The sequence below is a fragment of the Ranitomeya variabilis genome, chromosome 2 (assembly GCF_051348905.1).
Source record: "Ranitomeya variabilis isolate aRanVar5 chromosome 2, aRanVar5.hap1, whole genome shotgun sequence".
NCBI lineage: Eukaryota > Metazoa > Chordata > Amphibia > Anura > Dendrobatidae > Ranitomeya > Ranitomeya variabilis.
In genome coordinates this window covers 149740676-149761621 of record NC_135233.1, presented here as the reverse complement: position 1 = coordinate 149761621, position 20946 = coordinate 149740676, and the positions used below count along the sequence as shown (strand labels likewise).

The 20946-nt window shown below is 41.5% G+C and overlaps 1 protein-coding gene across 6 annotated transcripts in view; it reads right to left on the bottom strand.

The window, feature by feature from the left end:
* STXBP5 (syntaxin binding protein 5) overlaps positions 1 to 20946 on the bottom strand; it is a 533536-nt gene that overhangs the window by 97180 nt on the left and 415410 nt on the right. For 3 of the 6 annotated variants that reach the window (XM_077283080.1, XM_077283076.1, XM_077283078.1), the window contains exons 15-18: positions 20748 to 20804; positions 20095 to 20315; positions 14425 to 14594; positions 9949 to 10074 (exon numbers count right to left, since the gene is read on the bottom strand). In XM_077283080.1, the coding sequence (XP_077139195.1) occupies positions 9949 to 10074; positions 14425 to 14594; positions 20095 to 20315; positions 20748 to 20804 (574 nt within the window). The remainder of the gene's footprint in view (positions 1 to 9948; positions 10075 to 14424; positions 14595 to 20094; positions 20316 to 20747; positions 20805 to 20946) is intronic. The other 3 variants (XM_077283079.1, XM_077283081.1, XM_077283082.1) reach the window with 1 other exon arrangement.

Here is a 20946-nt window from a genome sequence, read left to right as displayed (position 1 = left end):
AAAAGGTCATTAGAGCAGTATTGTTGAGTTCTTTGCCAAGATCATGTATAAAATACATGAAAATCACTAGTTTTACCAAGCAACATTATAAGATTATTTCCAACCCTGTTGGATTCTGTTCAGTAGTTCTTTCAATACAGCAAACAAATCAGTCAATTAGAAAGTGACAAGACAGATGGGCTGTAAAGAAGCCATTTGCTAGAAAAGGGATTTAAATCTGTGCCTAAAAAGGCCGCTCTGCTCCCTGACACTATCTACCGCTCCACACATCACTCATTAAGATGAATTACAAGCAAGCTCCTCTCTGACCAGCACCGGCTTACTGATAACCCAAAATAATTACTGTGGACTTATGTGTCAGCTTGATGGAGCCGTCTTTCCTTTCAAACACCAAGCAGCCTATTATAAATTCAAGTTCAAGCGCACATATTGGAAGGCAGCTTAGACAGTGCTACAATCTGAAAGTGTCATATGACATAACTTATGTCAAGGTACACTTTGGAAAGATCTCCATACAGTATACCGCACACTGAATATGCATATGGTACAACGGGATACAATGGCCATAATCTCTGTTGAACTTTCAGACCGGCGTCACACTCGGCGTAAGACAATACGGTCCGTATTTTACGGCCGTAATACAGCCGTAATACGGAGAAATGTTCCCAAAATAGTGATCCGTAGGCAGGGTGTGTCAGCGTATTTTGCGCATGGCATCCTCCGTATGTAATCCGTATGGCATCAGTACTGCGATATTTTCTTGCAGGCTTGCAAAACCGACATCTAATGGATTTATGTGCTCAAATGTTCGGGAAAACATATATACAGTATATATATATATATATATATATATACACATGTCATTGAGACATATATATATATATATATATATATATATATATATATATATATATATATATATATATATAGTCTGTATTTATATTTACTACAGCGCGATATCTGTGAAAAGCCGGTAATTCAATTGCCGGCTTTTCATTTCTCCTTCCCAAACCCGACATGATATGAGACATGATTTACATACAGTAAACCATCTCATATCCCCATTTTATTTGCATATTCCACACTACTAATGTTAGTAGTGTGTATGCAAAATTTGGGCGCTGTAGCTGCTAAAATAAAGGGTTAAATGGCGGAAAAAATTGGCGTGGGCTCCCGCGCAATTTTCTCCGCCAGAGTGGTAAAGCCAGTGACTGACGGCAGATATTAATAGCCAGGAGAGGGTCCATGGTTATTGGCTGCCCCGTGGCTAAAAACATCTGCCCCCAGACACCCCAGAAAAGGCACATCTGGAAGATGCGCCTATTCTGGCAGTTGGCCACTCTCTTCCCACTCCCGTGTAGCGGTGGGATATGGGGTAATGAAGGGTTAATGCCACCTTGCTATTGTAAGGTGACATTAAGCCAGATTAATAATGGAGAGGCGTCAATTGTGACACCTATCCATTATTAATCCAATTGTTTGAAAGGATTAAAAAACACACACACACATGATTTAAAAGTATTTTAATGAAATACACACAGCGGTTGTTTTAATATTTTATTGCTCTCTCAATCCATTTGCAGACCCTCGCTTGGCAAAACAATAAACCCACAATATACATACCTTCTGCTGACCCGTCACGTCCCACGAGGTAATCCATCTGAAGGGGTTAAAATAATTTACAAGCAGGAGCCCTGCAAATGCAGCTGTGCTCGTGCTTGTAATTCCCCGGCGAATGAAGGAAATGTAGGTCATTGACCTACATTTCCTTCAGTCGCGGTGATGCACCCCCTGGTGGATGTCCTCATATGACCTGGAGCGTGGGAAAAAGTTCCCAGGCTGCAGTTCATGAGAACATACCCCATTCACATACCCCATTTCTTAATGCTGTACATTGCCCTCTCTAACATCAATGACAGCTTGAAGTCTTTTGTGGTAGTTGTAGATGACGTTAAACTTTATTTTCTCAGATGGTAAAGCTGCCCACTTTTCTTGGCAAAAAGCCTCCAGTTCCTGTAAATTCCTAGGCTCTCTAGCATGAACTGCGCGCTTGAGATCCCTCAGTGTGGCTCGATATTGAAGTCAGGAGACTGAGATGGCCACTCCAGAACATTCACTTTTTTCTTCTGTAGCCAAGTTGACTTGGCCTTGTGTTTTGGATCGTTGTCATGTTGGAACGTCCAAGTATGTCCCATGCGCAGCTCCCAGGCTGATAAATGAAAATTTGCCTCCGGTATTTGCGGATAACGTGCTGCATTCATTTTTCCTTCAACTTTGACCAAGTTTCCTGTCCCTTTGTAGTTCACACATCTCCAAAACATCAGCGACCCACCTCCGTGTTTTACAGTAGGAATGGTGTTCCTTTCATCAAAGGTCTCGTTGACCTCTCTCCAAATGTAACGTTTATGGTTTTGGCCAAAAAGTTACATTTTGGTCTCATCACTTGTTCCAGAAGTTTTGAAGCTTGTCTCTCTGCTGTGTTGCGTATTGTAGGAGAGATAGTTTGTGGCATTTGCGCAGTAAATGGCTTTATTCTGGCAACTTGACCATGCAGCTAATTTTTCTTCAAGTGCCTCCTTATTGTGCATCTTAAAACAGCCACGTGCCATTATCATTCACATTCTCTGAAAAAAGGCCACGAAAGCAAAAATTCTGCTGGGGTAAGTAAACTTTTGAGCACAACTGTGTGTGTGTGTGTGTATCTACTATATAATCGTCTAAGGGTGACTTCCGTCTTTCTGTCTGTCTGTCACGGAAATCCCAAGTCGCTGATTGGTCGCGGCCGCTGCCTACTCCCCTGCCGTCAGTGCCCGCTCCATACTCCCCCCCCCAGTCAGCGCCCGCCACCTACATAGCGTTGTAGCAGTCCCTTAAACCGACTGCATAATGAGGTGTACTGCAGTCTGTTAACGCTGCTATTAACCCTATGTGACAAACATTTTACTATTGATGCTGCCTATGCAGCATCAATAGTAAAAAGATCTAATGTTAAAAATAATAATAAAAAATAAATAAATCGTGATATATTCACCTTACGGGGCCTTTCCCGCTCCTCACCATGCATTGCGGTCTTGCGAGATGATGACGTAGCGCTGTAGCAAGACAGCTACGTCATCATCTCGCGAGACCGCAATGCATTCTTGGGACCGGAACGTCGCAAGGAGCATCGCTGAATGCCTCGCCTGGATCCGGGGGCCGCCGGATGGTGAGTATATAACAATTTTTTATTTTATTTTTTATTTTTTTTAACGGGGATATTGGTGCCCATATTGCTATATACTGTGTGGGCAGTGTTTTATACTACCTGGGCAGTGTTATATACTATGTGGGCTGTGCTATATACTGCATGAGCAGTGTTATATACTACGTGGGCAGTTTTATATACTACGTGCCTGTTTTATATACTACGTGGGCTGTGCTATATACTACATGGGCTGTGCTATATACTACATGGGCTGTGTTATATACTAAGCGGCTGTGCTATATGCTAAGTGGGCAGTGTTTTATACTAAGTGGCTGCTATATACTACATAGCTATGCTATATACTACGTGGCTGTCTGTTACGTGGGCTGTGATATATACTGCGTGGGCTGTGTTATATACTACGTGGCTCCTATATACTACATGGCTGTTATAAACGACGTGGCTGCAATATATTACGTGGGCTGTGTTATATACTACGTGGCTGTGCTATATACTACGTGGCTGTGCTATATACTACATGGCTGTCTATGTTACGTGGGCTGTGCGATATACTATGTGGCTGCTATATACATACATATTCTAGAATACCCGAAGCGTTAGAATCGGGCCACCATCTAATGTATGTGTGTGTGTGTGTGTGTGTGTGTGTGTGTGTGTGTGTGTGTGTGTGTGTGTGTGTGTATATATATATATATATATGTGTATATATATATATATATATATATATATATATATATATATATATATATATATATATATATATATATATATATACATACATATACATACATACATACACACACACACAGGTGTATTTCACCAAATTAGAATATCATCAAAAGGTTAATTTATTTCAGTTCTTCAATACAAAAAGAGAAATTCATATATGGTAGAGTCATTACAGACAGAGTGATATACAGTATTTCAAGTGTTTATTTCTGTTTATTGCTTACAGCCAATGAAAACCCAAAAGTCATTATCTCAGTAAATTAGAATATTTTATAACACCAGCTTGAAAAAATGATTTTAAAATCCGAAATGTTGGCCTACTGAAATGTATGTTCAGTAAATGCACATAATACATGGTCGGGTCGGGGCTCCTTTTACATCAATTACTGCATCAATGCGACATGGCATGGAGACGATCAGTCTTGTGGCACTGCTCAGGTGTTACGGAAGCCCAGGTTGCTTTTATGGCAGCCTTCAGCTCATCTGCATTGTTGGGTCTGGTATCTCATCTTCCTCTTGACAATACCCCACAGATTCTCTATGGGGTTAAGGTCAGAAAAGTTTTCTGGCCAATCAAGCACAGTGGTAATGTTGTTTTTAAACCAGGTATTGGTACTTTTGGCAGCGGATTAAGTCCATTTTTTTTTCAACTTTTTGTGCCGTTTTCCCCTTTTTTACTCTATTATAAGAAGCCATTGGATTGCTGGCTGGACAAGCGTGCACATTATTGAGGTATTTGAGTGGTGCTGTTCTGATTTTTTCATTCTATTAGATAGATATACACTGCTCAAAAAAATAAAGGGAACACTAAAGTCCCACATCCTAGATATCACTGAATGAAATATTCCAGTTGTAAATCTTTATTCATTACATAGTGGAATGTGTTGAGAACAATAAAACCTAAAAATGATCAATGTAAATCACAACTAATATCCCACGCAGGTCTGGAGTTGGAATGATGCTTAAAATCAAAGTGGAAAATGAAGTTACAGGCTGATCCCACGTCAGTGTAAATGCCTCAAACAAGGAAATGATGCTCAGTAGTGTGTGTGGCCTCCACGTGCCTGTATGACCTCCCTACAATGCCTGGGCATGCTCCTAATGAGGCGGCGGATGGTCTCCTGAGGGATCTCCTCCCAGACCTGAACTAAAGCGATCCGCCAACTCCTGGACAGTATGTGGTGCAACGTGACGTTGGTGGATGGTGCGAGACATGATGTCCCAGATGTGTTCAATCGGATTCAGGTTTGGGGAACGGGCGGGCTAGTCCATAGCTTCAATGCCTTCATCTTGCAGGAACAGCTGACAAACTCCAGCCACGTGAGGTCTGGCATTGTCCTGCATTAGGAGGAACCCAGGGCCAACCGCATCAGCATATGGTCTCACTAAGAGAGGATCTCATCTCGGTACCTAATGGCAGTCAGGCTACCTCTCGCGAACACATGGAGGGCTGTGCGGCCCTCCAAAGAAATGCCACCCCACACCATTACTGACCAACTGCCAAACCAGTCAAGCTGAAGGATGTTGCAGGCAGCAGATTGCTCTCCACGGCGTCTCCAGATTCTGTCACGTCTGTCACATGTGCTCAGTGTGAACCTGCTTTCATCTGTGAAGAACACAGGGCGCCAGTGGCGAATTTACCAATCCTGGTGTTCTTTGGCAAATGCCAAGCGTCCTGCATGGTGTTGGGCTGTGAGCACAACCTCATCTGCGGACGTCAGGCACTCAGACCATCCTCATGTAGTCGGATTCTAACCGTTTGTGCAGACACATGTAAATTTGTGGTCTGCTGGAGGTAATTTTGCAGGGCTCTGGCAGTGCTCCTCCTGTTCCTCCTTGCACAAAGGCTGAGGTAGCGGTCCTGCTGCTGGGTTGTTGCCCTCCTACAGCCCCCTCCACATCTCCTGGTGTACTGGCCTGTCTTCTGGTAGCGCCTCCAGCCTCTGGACACTACGCTGACAGACAGCAAACCTTCTTGCCACAGCTCGGATTGATGTGCCATCCTGGATGAGCTGCACTACCTGAGCCACTTGTGTGCGTTGTAGAGTCCGTCTCATGCTACCACGAGAGTGAAAGCACAACCAACATTCAAAAGTGACCAAAGCATCAGCCAGAAAGCATTAGTACTGAGATGTGGCCTGTGGTCTCCACCTGGAGAACCGCTCCTTTATTGAGAGTGTCTTGATAATTGCCAATAATTTCCATCTGTTGTCTATTGCATTTGCACAACAGCATGTGTCAAACAGTGTTGCTTCCTAAGTGGACAGTTTGATTTCATCATGGTTGTGTTTCTTCCAGCCTATGGCATTCGTTCACATACTGCACTGCTAGTACTCTTCATCCCCCGGAAGAATATATGGTTCCTCTTCCTCCTTCATTAGAGATATCCATCTATCTATCTATCTATCTATCTATCTATCTATCTATCTATCTATCTATCTATCTATCTATCTACACGCACTCGCAGTGGGGGAAATAAGTATTTGATCCCTTGCTGGTTTTGTAAGTTTGCCCACTGACAAAGACGTGAACAGTTTATAATTTTAAGGGTAGGTTATTTTTAAGATTGAGAGATAGAATATCAAAAATAAAATCCAGAAAATCACATTGTATAAATTACATAAATTTATTTGCATTTTGCAGTGAGAAATAAGTATTTAATCCTTCTGGCAAACAAGACTTAATACTTGGTGGCAAAACCCCCGTTGGTAAGCTCAGCAATCAGATGTTTTTTGTAGTTGATGAGGCTTGCACACATGTCAGAAGGAATTTTGGTCCACTCCTCTTTGCAGATCATCTATAAATCATTAAGATTTTGAGGCTATTGCTTAGCAAATCAGAGCTTCAATACCCTCTATAAGTTTTCTATGGGACACTCCATGACCTTAATGTGCTTTTTTTAATTTTTTTATTTTTACAGCCACTCCTTTGTTGCCTTGGCTGTATGCTTTGGGTCATTGTCTTGCTGTAAAACCCAGCCACGACATATGTTTATTGTCCTGTTGGAAGGAAGGAGGTTGTCACTCAGGATTTTACAGTACATGGCTCCATTCATTCTCCCATTGATGGGGTGAACTCATCCTGTGCTCTTAGTAAAGAAACACCTTTAAAACATAATGTTTCCACCGCCATGCTTGACAGTGGGGATGGTGTTCTTTGGGTCATAGGCAGTATTTCTCTTCCTCCCAAGGTGAGTTGAGTTAATGCCAAAGACCTCAATTTTTGTCTCATCTGACCACAGCACCTTCTTCCAATCACTCACAGAATCATCCAGGTGTTCATTGGAAAACCTTTGACAGGCCTGCGCATGTATACTCTTGAGCAGGGGGACCTTGCGGGCACTGCAGGATTTTAAACCTTTATGGCGCAACGTGCTACCAATGGTTTTCTTTGTGATTGTGGTCACAGCTGCCTTGAGATCATTAACAAGTTCCTCTTGTGTAGTTTTAGGCTGATCTCTCACCTTACTCATGATCAAGGATATCCCACAAGGTGAGATTTTGCATGGTGCCCCAGTTCTATGTCGAATGACAGGTATTTTGCATTTCTTCCACTTTCTTACTATTGCATCAACAGTTGTCTCCTCCTCACCCAGCATCTTAATTATGGTTTTGTGGCCCGTTCCAGCTTTGTGCAGGTCTATGATCTTGTCCCTGACATCCTTATAAAACTCTTTGGTCTTGCCCATGTCGTAGTGGTTAGAGTCTGACTGAGTCTGTGGACAGGAGTCTTTTTATAAAGGTGACTATGTAAGACAACGATCTTTAAGGCAAGTAATAAGTTGATTAGGAGCATCTAACTGGTCTGTAAGAGCCAGAACTCTTAATGGTTGGTAGGGGATCAAATACTTATTTCTCACGGCAAAATGCAAATAAATTTATATAATTTATACAATGTGATTTTCTGGACTTTATTTTTGATATTTTATCTGTTAATGTTAAAATTAACCTACCAATCAAATTATAGACTGTTCATGTCTTTGTCAGTGGGCAAACTTACATAGTCAGCAAGGCATCAAATACTTATTTCCCCCACTGTATATATACAGATGCATCTCACAAAATTAGAATATCGTCAAAACGTTAATTTATTTCAGTTTTTCAATAGAAAAAGTGAAACTCATATAGAGTCATTACAAACAGAATGATCTATTTCAAGTGTTCATTTCTGTTAATGTTGATGATTATGTCTTACAGCCAATGACAACACAAAAGTCATTATCTAAGTAAATTAGAATACCTTATAACACCAGCTTGAAAATTATTTTAAAATCCAAAATGTTGGCCTACTGAAATGTATGTTCGGTAAATGCAATCAATACTTCGTCGGGGCTCCTTTTGCATCAATTGCTGCATCAATGCGGCGTGGCATGGAGGCGATCAGCCTGTGGCACTGCTGAAGTGTTATGAAAGCCAAGGTTGCTTTGATAGCAGCCTTCAGCTCATCTTCATTGTTGGGTCTGTTGTCTCATCTTCCACTTGACAATACCCCATAGATTCTCTATGGGGTTAAAGACAGGCGAGCTTGCTGGCCAATCAAGCACAGCGATACTGTTGTTTTTAAACCAGGTATTGGTACTTTTGGCAGTGTGGACAGATGCCAAGTCGTGCTGGAGAATGAAATATCCATCTCCAAAAAGCGTCGGCAGAGGGTAGCATTAAGTTCTTTATAATTTCCTGGTAGATGGCTGCGCTGACTTTGGTCTTGAGAAAACACAGTGGACCTACACCAGCAGATGACATGGCTCCCTAAACCATCACTGATTGTGGAAACTTCACACTAGACCTCAAGCAGCTTGGATTGTGTGCCTCTTCACTCTTCCTCCAGACTCTGGGACCTTGATTTCCAAATGAAATGCAAAATTTACTTTCATCTGAAAACAACACCTTGGACCACTAAGCAACAGTCCAACTCTTTTTCTCATTGGCCCAGGTAAGGCACTTCTGGTGTTGTCTACTGGTCATGAGTGACTTGAAACAAGGAATGCGACACTTGTAGCCCATGTTCTGGATATGTCTATGTGGTGGGTCTTGAAGCGATGACTCCAGCAGCAGTCCACTCCTTGTGAATCTCCCTCAAATTTTTGAATAGCCTTTTCTTGACAATCCTTTCAAGGCTGCGGTCATCCCAGTTGCTTGTGCACCTTTTTCTACCACACTTTTTACTTCCACTCAACTTTTCACTAATATGTTTGGACACAGCACTCTGTGAACAGCCAGCTTGTTTAGCAATGACCTTTTGTGACTGACTCTCCTTGTGGAGTATGTCAATGACTGCCTTCTGGACATCTGTCAAGTCAGCAGTCTTCCCCATGATTGTGGAGCCTACTGAAACATAATAAGGGACCTTTTTAAATGCTTAGGAAGCTTTTGCAGGTGTTTTTTGTTAATTATGCTAATTTACTAAGATAATGACTTTTGGGTTTCCATTGGCTGTAGGCCATAATCATCTACATTAACAGAAATAAACACTAGAAATACATTACTCTGTTTGCAATGACTCTATATATGAGTTACACTTTTTTTTATTGAAGAACTGAAATAAATTAATATTTTTGTGATATTCTAATTTTGTGACAAGCACCTGTATACACACATACCTACCCACACACATATACATCTACCGTATATTAACATACAATGGCCTGACAAATAGACAAACTATGAATACATTTGCTTTGTACACATGGAACTTTCTAGCCTATATCTCAAAAGTGGGCTCTAAAAAAGGAAAACCTGATGTGAACTGCCCTCTAAAATAAGGGGAAAACTGTCACATATCTTCTATTGCTAAGTCTCCACATCTACTGCAATAAAAATAACAAGATAATCAAGATATGATAACGGTTTTACATTCTAACTTTCCAGAATATAAACTAGCAGTGTGAAAAAGTAAGAAAAAAGTTCTAAGAAAAATCTCTAAGCCCAGCTCAAGTTTTCCAAACAGACTCCAAGAGTTTTTGAAGTCCTATGTATATAAAGCTCATGGACTTTAAGAAATTAAAATATACTTACAGACCATAAGCAGAATTGACAGCTAGGCTGGTTATTTGCTGCGGAGGTTCTCCACCAACCCACACAAGTTGTATTACAAGCTCTACTTGGTAGCCAGCAGATTGCTTTAATGGAGTGCTTTTGACCCTGTAAAATGGAAATTTCTTTCATATCAGATAAATCCAAAATGAGCAGCAACATCATAAATGTGATATTTTATACTTCTTGATAAGCTGATTAAACATATGATCAGGCACAATTTGTATCAATTGTGAATCAAATAGTTTTTACCCCGATGATGATACTCAAAATGCACATTATTTATTTATTTTTTTTAACATTTTTATCCTCTCAGACCATTTTTAGAAATAGTCGCTTGGATTCCTCAGTAGACACACAAAACTCAATCCACATTGTGGAATGAATGCCTGAATGCACATTACATACTTGTCTAGAGTAGATTAATATACAATTGTGCTCATACGCATTTTATACTATCACTTTGACAACTAGCATTCATACAATTCATCCAGCGGCATGTAAATGTTTGGGCACCCCTGGTCAAAATTACTATTATTGTGAACAGTTAGGCAAGCTGAAGATTAAATGATCTCCAAAAGGCCTAAAGTTAAAGATGACACATGTCCTCTGAATTTTAGGCAACAAAAATCTAAATCTAAATATATATATATATATATATATATATATATATATATATATATATATATATATCTCAAAAGAACGTATCTTCACCTAAATGTTATCATTAAAAACATCAGCTCGGCACGCAAAAAATAAGCCATCACCTAACCCGAGAGCACGAAAAAAATAGATGCTACGGGTATTGGAAAATTGCGCAATTTGTTTTTTTTTTAATCAAAATTTGGAATTTTTTTCACCACTTAGGTAAAAAGAACCTAGACATGTTTAGTGTCTATGAATTCGTAATGACTTGGAGAATCATAATGGCAGATTAGTTTTAGCATTTAGTGAGCATAGCAAAAAGTCAAACAAAAAACAAGTGTGGGTTTGCACTTTTTTTTGCAATTTCACCGCACTTGGAATTTTTTCCCGTTTTCTAGTACACAACATGGTAAAACCAATGGTGTCATTCAAAAGTAGAACTCGTCCCACAAAAAATAAGCCCTCACATGGCCATAGTGACGGAAAAATAGAAAAGTTATGGCTCTGGGAATGAGGGGAGCGAAAAATGAAAGCACAAAACCAAAAAAAGCTCTGGGGGTTAAGGGGTTAATGGCTGGCGAGATTTTCTTTTTCTGAAATTCTGTGCCCTTTTATTTAGAAGCAGTCTGGGTTTTAAGGGTATGTGTCCACGTTCAGGATTGCATCAGGATTTGGTCAGGATTTTACACAGGTAAAATCTGCACCTGAGGTCACTGGCAGGTCACCTGCGTTGTTCTTGCGTTGTTTCAGCATTGCAAGGACATGCTGCGTTCTGAAAAGACGCGCCGCATGTCCGATTCCGCGGGTCTGCCGCATGCATCGTTTAACGCATAGTGGAGACGGGATTTCATGAAATCCCCTCCACTATGCTGTAACATCTGGACGCTGCGTGTTTGACGCTGCGGCTCTACGCAGCGTCAAACACGCAGCGTTTCCTGAACGTGGAAACATACCCTTATAGAGCTGGGAAATCTGCATCACCTGGTCTTTCCTAAGGATGATAGTTAACAAGCCATAACATTAACAGGCTAATTAAGGCCTGAAACATTGGTCAAAGTTACCAGAACACATAAATCTCCAAGGATGCACAAACTTTTGTATTGGCTCATTTTCTATTCTGTAGTTTTTAAAATGTAAAAAAAATGACTTTTTTTGCCTAAAATACAAAGGAAATGTGTCAACTTACTTAAATGTGCACAATAACAGTAATTTTGACCAATTGTGTCCAAACTTTACATGCCACTGTATATGTTATATGGACTTGAAGCATACCTTTACTTCAGGAGACTGCTCAGAATATGCCATCTGGCATTTTATTGCATTTTTCACATGTTTCACACTACAGGCCCTCACTAAATTTCAGTTGTCGGGTGATGTGACCGTTCTACAGGGGCTTCGGTGATATAGTGACCGGAGGTGATCCTCCCACACTGTATCACTCTGCCGCCTAAAGGTCACCAGAGTTCGTCCTGTCACTTGTAAAGTGACAGCATGAACTCCGGTGACCTACACTGCGGAAGTATCATCTCCAGTCAGTGTGTCATCAGAAGCCCTGTAGAGCGGTCACATCTCCCGATGTGACAGCTCTACATGGGAGATCGTTGTGGGACACTTGTTATTAAATAGACTACATCGGAACAGGGAGTATACTGTTGGTTTATTATTTTATTTTATTACAGGAGTTCGAGGGCGTCGCATGGATTAGGAGTAAAAATAAAATGGTAAAACTGTGTGGTGTTTTACTTAATTAAAATATTTTATTCTGGCTGTGTCTTTATTTAACCCCTTAACAAATATAGGATTATTAATGGATAGGTGTCTTATTGATACCTCTCCATTACTAAACCGGGCTTGATGTCACCTTATAATAGAAAGGTGACATAAACCTCATAAATAACTACAGGGCAAGTGGGAAGAGAGAGGCTAAGTGCCGGAATTGCCACATCTTAGAGAGGCGCCATTTCTGGGGAGGCTGAGAGCTGGTGTTTGTAGCTGGGGGGGGAAGGCAATATGCATGGTCCCTTCCTAGGCTATGAATATCAGCGTATCAGCCCACAGCTGTCTGCAGAGCATTTTCTGGCTAATTATAGGGGGACCCCACGTCATTTTTTGGGGGGGCTCCCCTACTTTAATAGCCAGTAAAGGCTAAGTACACAGCTTTGAGCAGATATTAATAGCCTGGGAAGCTCCATGTGTATTACCCCCTTACCAGGCTATAAACATCTGCCCCCAGTCGCTGGCTTTCCCTCTCTGGTTAGGAAAATTGGGCTTAAAAAAAAAAATTAAAGAGATATTGCATTTAAGGCCGGGGTAACACCTGCGAGAAACTCGCACCTCAATACCGGACACTGCAGCCGGCACTTGGGACCAGACTGTGCGGCTGCATGTATTTCCATGCAGCTGAACGCTCCGGTACGAGTGCCGGCTAAATAATAATTTTGGCTAAATAATAGATCTTTATTTAGCTTACAAAAACGCAGACAAATCCGCATGAAAATCCACATCAAAAACACATCAAATACGCGCGGATTTTCAACTGTGTTTTCGGCCAAGAGAGGAAGATTTTGCGCAGAAAATTCCACAGGCAAATCCGCAACGTGTGTACATAGCCTCAGGGACTCCTGCTCTCCTGTTTGTAGCACACATATAGAGGCAGCAGCACGCAGGACAGTCGTAAATCATTACGGAATAGAGTAGCTGTGAATTTTAGGTTTGAGGTGAGAAAACTAGTATTTCTCGATCTCTTAATCTGCACCTCGCTCTTCAAAGCTTTTAATGGCTCTTGTGCTGTTATGACATGTGAGCCCGGTGCCCAATCAGCTCTGGCGTCACTGTCCCTCACCTTTGGACGTATTAAACACAGGAAATCAGGGCTGCAGCTGTTGTCTGACTTCCTCTTGATGTTTGATTTGTCCAAAGGAGGGGTAAGTGACGGCAGCGCTGACTAGGCACCGGGCTCACGTGGCACAACAACCGTATGACAGCACCGGGAACAAGGGAGGGGAGTATGTGTGTTTTTATTTTATCAGCACAAACATTCAAATCGAGAATGGGTTGTAGTGGACAACCCCTTTAAATATTCCGATGTAATCTAAAACCTCTGAGAGATTGCAGTTCGTCTTGTCCAAGACAAATTTTGGTAGTTTTTTTTTATTTTAGAGAATGATGAACATTCATGAGGAAATATAAGATTAGTATCTCATAAGTGGATAAAAGTATATTTCTTTAATAAATTGTAGTGTAAAGTATCTTATATTTGCCTGTACCACTGATTTATGCAAAGAAAGGACACTGACCACTTCAAATCTTTCACCTCATCAATGATCTCCGAGTGAGCCTTATAATCAAGGTACCACAAAGCCTAGGACACCATTTTAAACCAGACCGAATTAACAAAAATCCATATTCTCTAAATAATGAAGTCAGTCCTCTGTGCAGGCTCACATTTAGCTAGTAATGTCCAGAAAAAAGAAAAAAAATTATATACCTGCACTGCCGCTTTCTGCGATCACCTATCAGCGTGCCTTAAGCTGCTATGCCAGTACCCATACCACCTACTCCATTCACGGGCGCTTCGGGTGCATAACCAAAAAAGTGCTTGAAATCCAGAGAGAAAGAAAAAAATGGTTTGCACTCACCAAGCCCGATAAAACAGATAAGACTTTATTAGGACATATGCGAAATGGACAAGGAGATCATGTTGACCACAGGATGACAGCTGTTTCGCGCACGCAGCACTTCCACAGATCCCGAGATCTAGATTTAGCTAGTACACTTGAAATGCCATGAAAAAAATCATAAAATAATGCTTACTTTAAACAGGGTACATTGTCACGAATCCCATCAGATGAACTGCTGCTTGTGGATGGGTGAGACTGAAGCGCTATGGGTTGGGAGTTAGAAGGTCCACTGGGTGTTGGCACTTGTTCAATCTCCGGGGACTCTAGTTCACCAATTTCATAAAGCAATCTTACTTCCAGCATCTTAAAGTCAACCACAAAATAGAAAGAAATGCAGAAAGACAACATGAAATTCAAGAACCAAGAAAAAAGTTTTTTTATTTTATTTTTAGCCAATGTGTATCAGCAGAATAACTAGCAACATATTGGACCATTTTTTTTACAATGTTCATGGTGTTGCACTAAATATCACTCAAGTAGTAAATAACTTCTCGAAACAGAAATAAACAATCAGCAGCAACAAAAGGTAATCGATGCTGGCATAGTCCACGGTTTAAAAGTATTGTATTGTCCAGAGCTTAGCCGATAGCCTCACTTCCATCAATCTGCTGATTCTGTAGGTGGAAGCTGCAGGCTGACAGGCGTTTACTCTGGAGTAAAGATAAAATAGTTTTACATGGTGACCCCTTTACATAAGTGTGTATGCGACAAGGACATTAGTCTGTTCGCATAGAGCAGATCTCCCTTCTGGCTCATCGTTACACCCTTTTAACAGATAAAAAAGAACCAACAAATGACAAAGAGCAGATATGCTTTCACAATGGTATGAGAAAATCGAAGAAAAATATTAACCCCTTAATGACGGAGCCAAATTTTTAAATTGTGACCAGTGTCACTTTATGTGGTAATAACTCTGGAACGCTTTGAGAAATTCCAGTGATTTTCATGACACATTATACTTTATGATAATGGTAAATTTAAGTCAATATCTTTTGTGTTTATTTATAAAAAAAAAATCAGAAATTTAAGAAAAATGTTAAAAATTACCGTATATACTCGAGTATAAGCCGACCCGAGTATAAGCCGACCCCCCTAATTTTGCCACAAAAAAACTGGGAAAACTTAATGACTCGAGTATAAGCCTAGGGTGGGAAATGCAGCAGCCACCGGTAAATGTCAAAAATAAAAATAGATACCAATAAAAGTAAAATTAATTGAGACATCAGTAGGTTAAGTGCTTTTGAATATCCATATTGAATCAGGAGCCCCATATAATGCTCCATACAGTTCATGATGACCCCATAAGATACTCCATACAAAATAAACCCCATTTAATGCTGCACAAATGCTGATTATGGCCCCAAAAGATGCTCCATACAGTCATTTGCCCCATGTAATGCCCCATATAATGCCGATTATGGCCCCATAAGATGCTCCATAAAGTCATTTGCCCCATGTAATGCCCCATATAATGCCGATTATGGCCCCAGAAGATGCTCCATACAGTCATTTGCCCCATGTAATGCCCCATATAATGCTGATTATGGCCCCATAAGATGCTCCATACAGTCATTTGCCCCATGTAATGCCCAATATAATGCTAATTATGGCCCCATAAGATGCTCCATACAGTCATTTGCCCCATGTAATGCCCCATATAATGCTGATTATGGCCCCATAAGATGCTCCATACAGTCATTTGCCCCATGTAATGCCCCATATAATGCCGATTATGGCCCCATAAGATGCTCCATACAGTCATTTGCCCCATGTAATGCCCCATATAATGCTGATTATGGCCCCATAAGATGCTCCAAACAGACATTTGCCCCATGTAATGCCCCATATATTGCTGATTATGGCCCCATAAGATGCTCCATACAGTCATTTGCCCCTTATGCTGTTGCGATACTCACCTCTCGTTGCTCAGGCCCCCGGCACTTGCTATATTCACCTGCTCCCCGTTCCACCGCCGCCAGCCGCCGCTACGTTCCCCGTCCACTGCACTGACTGCTCAGGCTGAGGGCGGAGCGCACTAATCGCGTCACCGCGCACTAATCGCGTCACCGCGCCCTCTGACCTGAGCGTCACTGCAGAGGATGCAGAAGACGCAGCGGCGGCCGGCAGCGGTGGAACGGGGAGCAGGTGAATATCGCGCACTGCTTATACTCACCTGCTCCTGGCGCGATACCTGCTTTGCTTTCCCGGCGCCGGCAGCTTCTTCCTGTAGTGAGCGGTCACATGGTACCGCTCATTACAGTAATGAATATGCGGCTCCACCCCTATGGGAGTGGATTCCATATTCATTACTGTAATGAGCGGTACCATGTGACCGCTCACTACAGGAAGAAGCTGCCGGTGCCAGGAAAGCAGGGACCGCCCCAGGAGCAGGTGAGTATGCTTAGACCGCTGCCACTCCACCTCCCCTGCCGACCCCTGGGTATGACTCAAGTATAAGCCGAGAGGGGCAATTTCAGCCTAAAAAAAATGGGCTGAAATTCTCGGCTTATTCTCGAGTATATACGGTAGCAATTTTCAAACTTTGAATGATTATCCCTTTAATCCAGATAGTCATACCACAGGACAACATTAATAAATAACATTTGCCACATGTCTGCTTTACATCAGCACCATTTGTAAAATGTTCTTTTATTTTGTTAGCATTTTAGGAGGTTTAAAAATGTAGCAGCAATTGATCATTTTTTCAAGGAAATTTACAAAATTTCTTTTTTAGGGACCTATCCATGTTTGAAGTGCCTTTGGGGGACTTATATATTATAAACCCCGAAAACTGATACCGTTTTAAAAACAGCACCCCCTGACATATTGAAAACTGCAGTCAGGTAGTTTATTATCCCTTCAGGTGATTTTCAGGAATGAATGCAAATTGGCGTGACAGAAATGAAAATATGTATTTTTACCACCTAAATGCTGCTAACTTCTGAACAGGTTACTACAGCCGACAGACTCTAAGGCCACTATTTGGTCGTGAATTGCCATGGCAAACATCCGGACCACACAATCATGATCTCAGGGCACCAATTGGGATAAAGAGGAAGCCCCCACACTCTGTTAACCATTTATATGATGTAGTCACTATTGACAGCAGCATCTAAGGGGTTAAACAGATTTGGACGGTGACAACACTGATTGTGCCTGAAGCAGCAAATTGCCAGCTATAGTGTCCAGCCAACAGCTGCTGGATTGTCACCTGTATGGGGATGCTATTCTCTTATATCGCAGGTCAGTTAAAAGACGTATTGGCAGTCATTAAGGGGTTAAAAATAATATCTTCAGGAATCACTGCAGGCTATAATGGAGAAATGACCATGACGGCTGTCAGTGAGTTGGTTTTGAGCTTAATGTAGGGACTAGGGTTGAGCGACTTTTGCTTTTTTAGGGTCGAGTTGGGTTTTGTGAAACCCGACCTTCTCGAAAGTCGGATCGCGTGAAATCGGCCGATTCTACTGTGAAGTCGGGTTCCGGACCGGAACACGAAATCCAATGCAAGTCAATGTGGATTCATATTTATCTCTCTCTCTCTCTCTCTCTCTCTCCCCCCCCCCTCCGTGCAAAGCATGTGTTGTGTTTGACTGCGGAAATCACTGCAGCCCAAACGGTGATATAACTCTATGACGCTGCAGAAACCAGGCCAGAACCTATGTCATCACGCTGCCCGCACTCCTTAATTGGCTGAAAAAATGGCGGGGAAGGCGTCATACAAAATGCGACTTTGGCGCCAAGATCGCTGGAGTCGGGTCGGGTTTCACGAAACCCGACTTTGCCAAAAGTCGGCGACTTTGGAAAATGAACGATCCGTTGCGCTCAACCCTAGTAGGGACTCACCAAACATTGAGGACCTTTGACTTGGGTTGCAAGTTTGCATATTCTGGCCGAAATCTCAACTAATACCGCATGCATTTTATAATTTTTTATTAGACATTTTTCCATTTTTATGCAGGATGCAGTCAGACCTTTTAGTGCTGGGTAAATTGGGTTGCCTGGCCCAGTGGGGTGCACATATACAATGCTGGGCAGCCCGGCTGTTCTCTTAGTATGGGAGTCACTAACAAGCTGTAAGCCAGACACTGTGCTCCACATGTATCTGTGGGACTGGTGCCCTATACAAGCCTCACCTGTGTGTATTTATAATACTAGACAAACATCCCCTCCATGAACGGTAGGGCGTGTGAGTGTTTGTTTCATCAGTATTGTGCACCTACACTGCCCCCGCCTTTATTATGGGCGTCTGCAGCATCCTGTAGTGCTTTGATATTGTGACCTGGTGTTGGCGAGTAAGCCTCCCTTCCGTTTTTATTTCTTTACACAGAAACAGAACCAATAAGTAAAAATTCTCATCCTGCTATTTGACCTGCATATTAAATATTGACTGCGGATCTGTGGTACCCCAAATCGATTAAAGGGAATATGTCACCTAATTTTGGCCCTATAAACTTCGGCCACCGCCATCAGGGGCTTATCTATAGCATTTTGTAATGCTATAGATAAGCTACCGATGTAACCTGAAAGAGAAGAAAAACAAGTTAGATTATACTCACCTGGGAGGGCGGTCCGGTGCGGTCCAGTCCGATGGGCGTCGCAGGTCCGGATCCGGCGCCTCCCATCTTCATATGATGTCGTCCTCTTCCTTGCTGCTGTCTCAGCTGCGGCGCAGGCGTAATTCTCTGCCCTGTTGAGGGCAGTGTAAAGTACTACAGTGCGCAGGGCCGCTCTGACCTTTCCAGGCGCCTGCGCACTGCAGTACTTTGCTCTGCCTTGAACAAGGCAGAGAATTACGCCTGCATCGGAGCTGAGACAGCAGCAAGGAAGAGGACGACATCATATGAAGATGGGAGGCGCCGGACGCGGACCAGCGACGCCCATCGGACCGGACCGCCCCCCCAGGTGAGTATAATCTAACTTGTTTTCTTATCTTTCAGATTACATTGGGGGCTTTTCTAAAGCATTACAGAATTATGTAGGTAAGCCCCTGATGGTGGTGGCCGAAGCTTATAGGGCCAAAATTAGGTGACAGATTCCCTTTAAAAGTGAATATTATGGGCAATACAATACCCAAATCTAAGCTCCTTAATCCATAGTTTGGCAAATGTAATAGCATGAAAAGATTACCTACCAGAATAGTATATCTGAATTGATTCATCAAGTTAATGGGGCTGAACTGCAAAACCAGAAAAAGCCACACAAAATCATGCAGAGGCATGAAAAGACCCTTAACATGTCATACATATCTACAGCTGTGTGTGCGTGTGTGTGTGTGTGGGGGGGGTTACTCTTCTTCTGTCAATTGAGGTGCCTTTTTAAAATTGGAATTCTGTTTTTTGTAGAAATGTTTTTTATAGTAAGTAAATGTTAAGTTTTATTGTCTCATTTACTTTATCGTATATTAGTGTCTTTTGTTGGTGAATTATTTAAATTAGGACGCTTGCATCTAAAAAATTCTGTGAAAAATTTTTAGAAATGGAAATTCCAAAACATTACATTACAGAGGTAAATGTTTCTAGATGGTGAAGTATGTCAATTTCTGCTTTACTGCCACTCTTATTTTGTCTAGTTCCCATCGTGATTTTTTATTCACAATTCTTTCTGATTAATCCATGTTGTGGCAAATAGATGCTCCCAATTCTGTTTGCAATCAAGGGAAAGCAACATTGGAATTATAATAATAATTATTGCAGATAATTATTATTTATTATGGATGATAGATGTCATTAATTAATAGGGGGCATAAAATCTTTAGGAGTCACACTTAAACAGGCATGCGAAACCTAGGCATGGACTTTACCGGGATGACGTCTGCGGTCACTTCCTGTTTGCTGAATCTATAAATGATGACGTGGGCTGAGACACCGGCCACACATAGTATCCTGCTCTCTGGGCACCAGGAGATCATCTGGATGGCATAAGGATCTTCATCTACAATGTCTGTGCTAGGTTTATCCTCTTTATTCCGAGACTTCTCAAATACTTTTGCTGTCTTGAGTTTATATAACATTTGCAACGTTACTAGGGAAAAAAATATATAAATAATTAGGAACAGTAGAAGAATACTACTTTAGAAAAGGTCGTTTACTATTGCCAAGCTGAACATTTTTTAATCTGGTAAAGTAGCATGCATTCTAAAATGTTAAAGCCCAATCTTCCAAGTGCAGGCCAACTGATGTTACAGAAAACTAAAAATACTGGATATCTAATATTTCATAGGGCGACATCTATGGTAAAAGCTACAGTTTAGGAAATTTTCATCAGTGAGAATGTTTAGACATAAAATAAAAAAGTAGTTACTCTGTATACAGATATATTAGCTTGCATGTGAGTTTCTAAAGCACACATTTTACAAATGTTCAGAGACATTACTAAAGTTGATCAGAGTGGAGATATCCTACCCTTAGTTTACACCAAAGACCAGGGAGAAGAAAAAAAAAATGTGAGCTTTACCAGTCACTTGGTTTCCAGTCCACTGTGATGGCATTTCTGCACATTGATCGTTGACCTCTGGAGGGACAGGAATCGGAGAGCGGTTAAAAGGTCCAACCTAGGAGTCTTTACCAGATTACTAGACCAGACTCCTTCAATTTGAAATATTTATTAACCAACAAAACACTCACACACATGCACGAGAAAATTTAGATGGAAA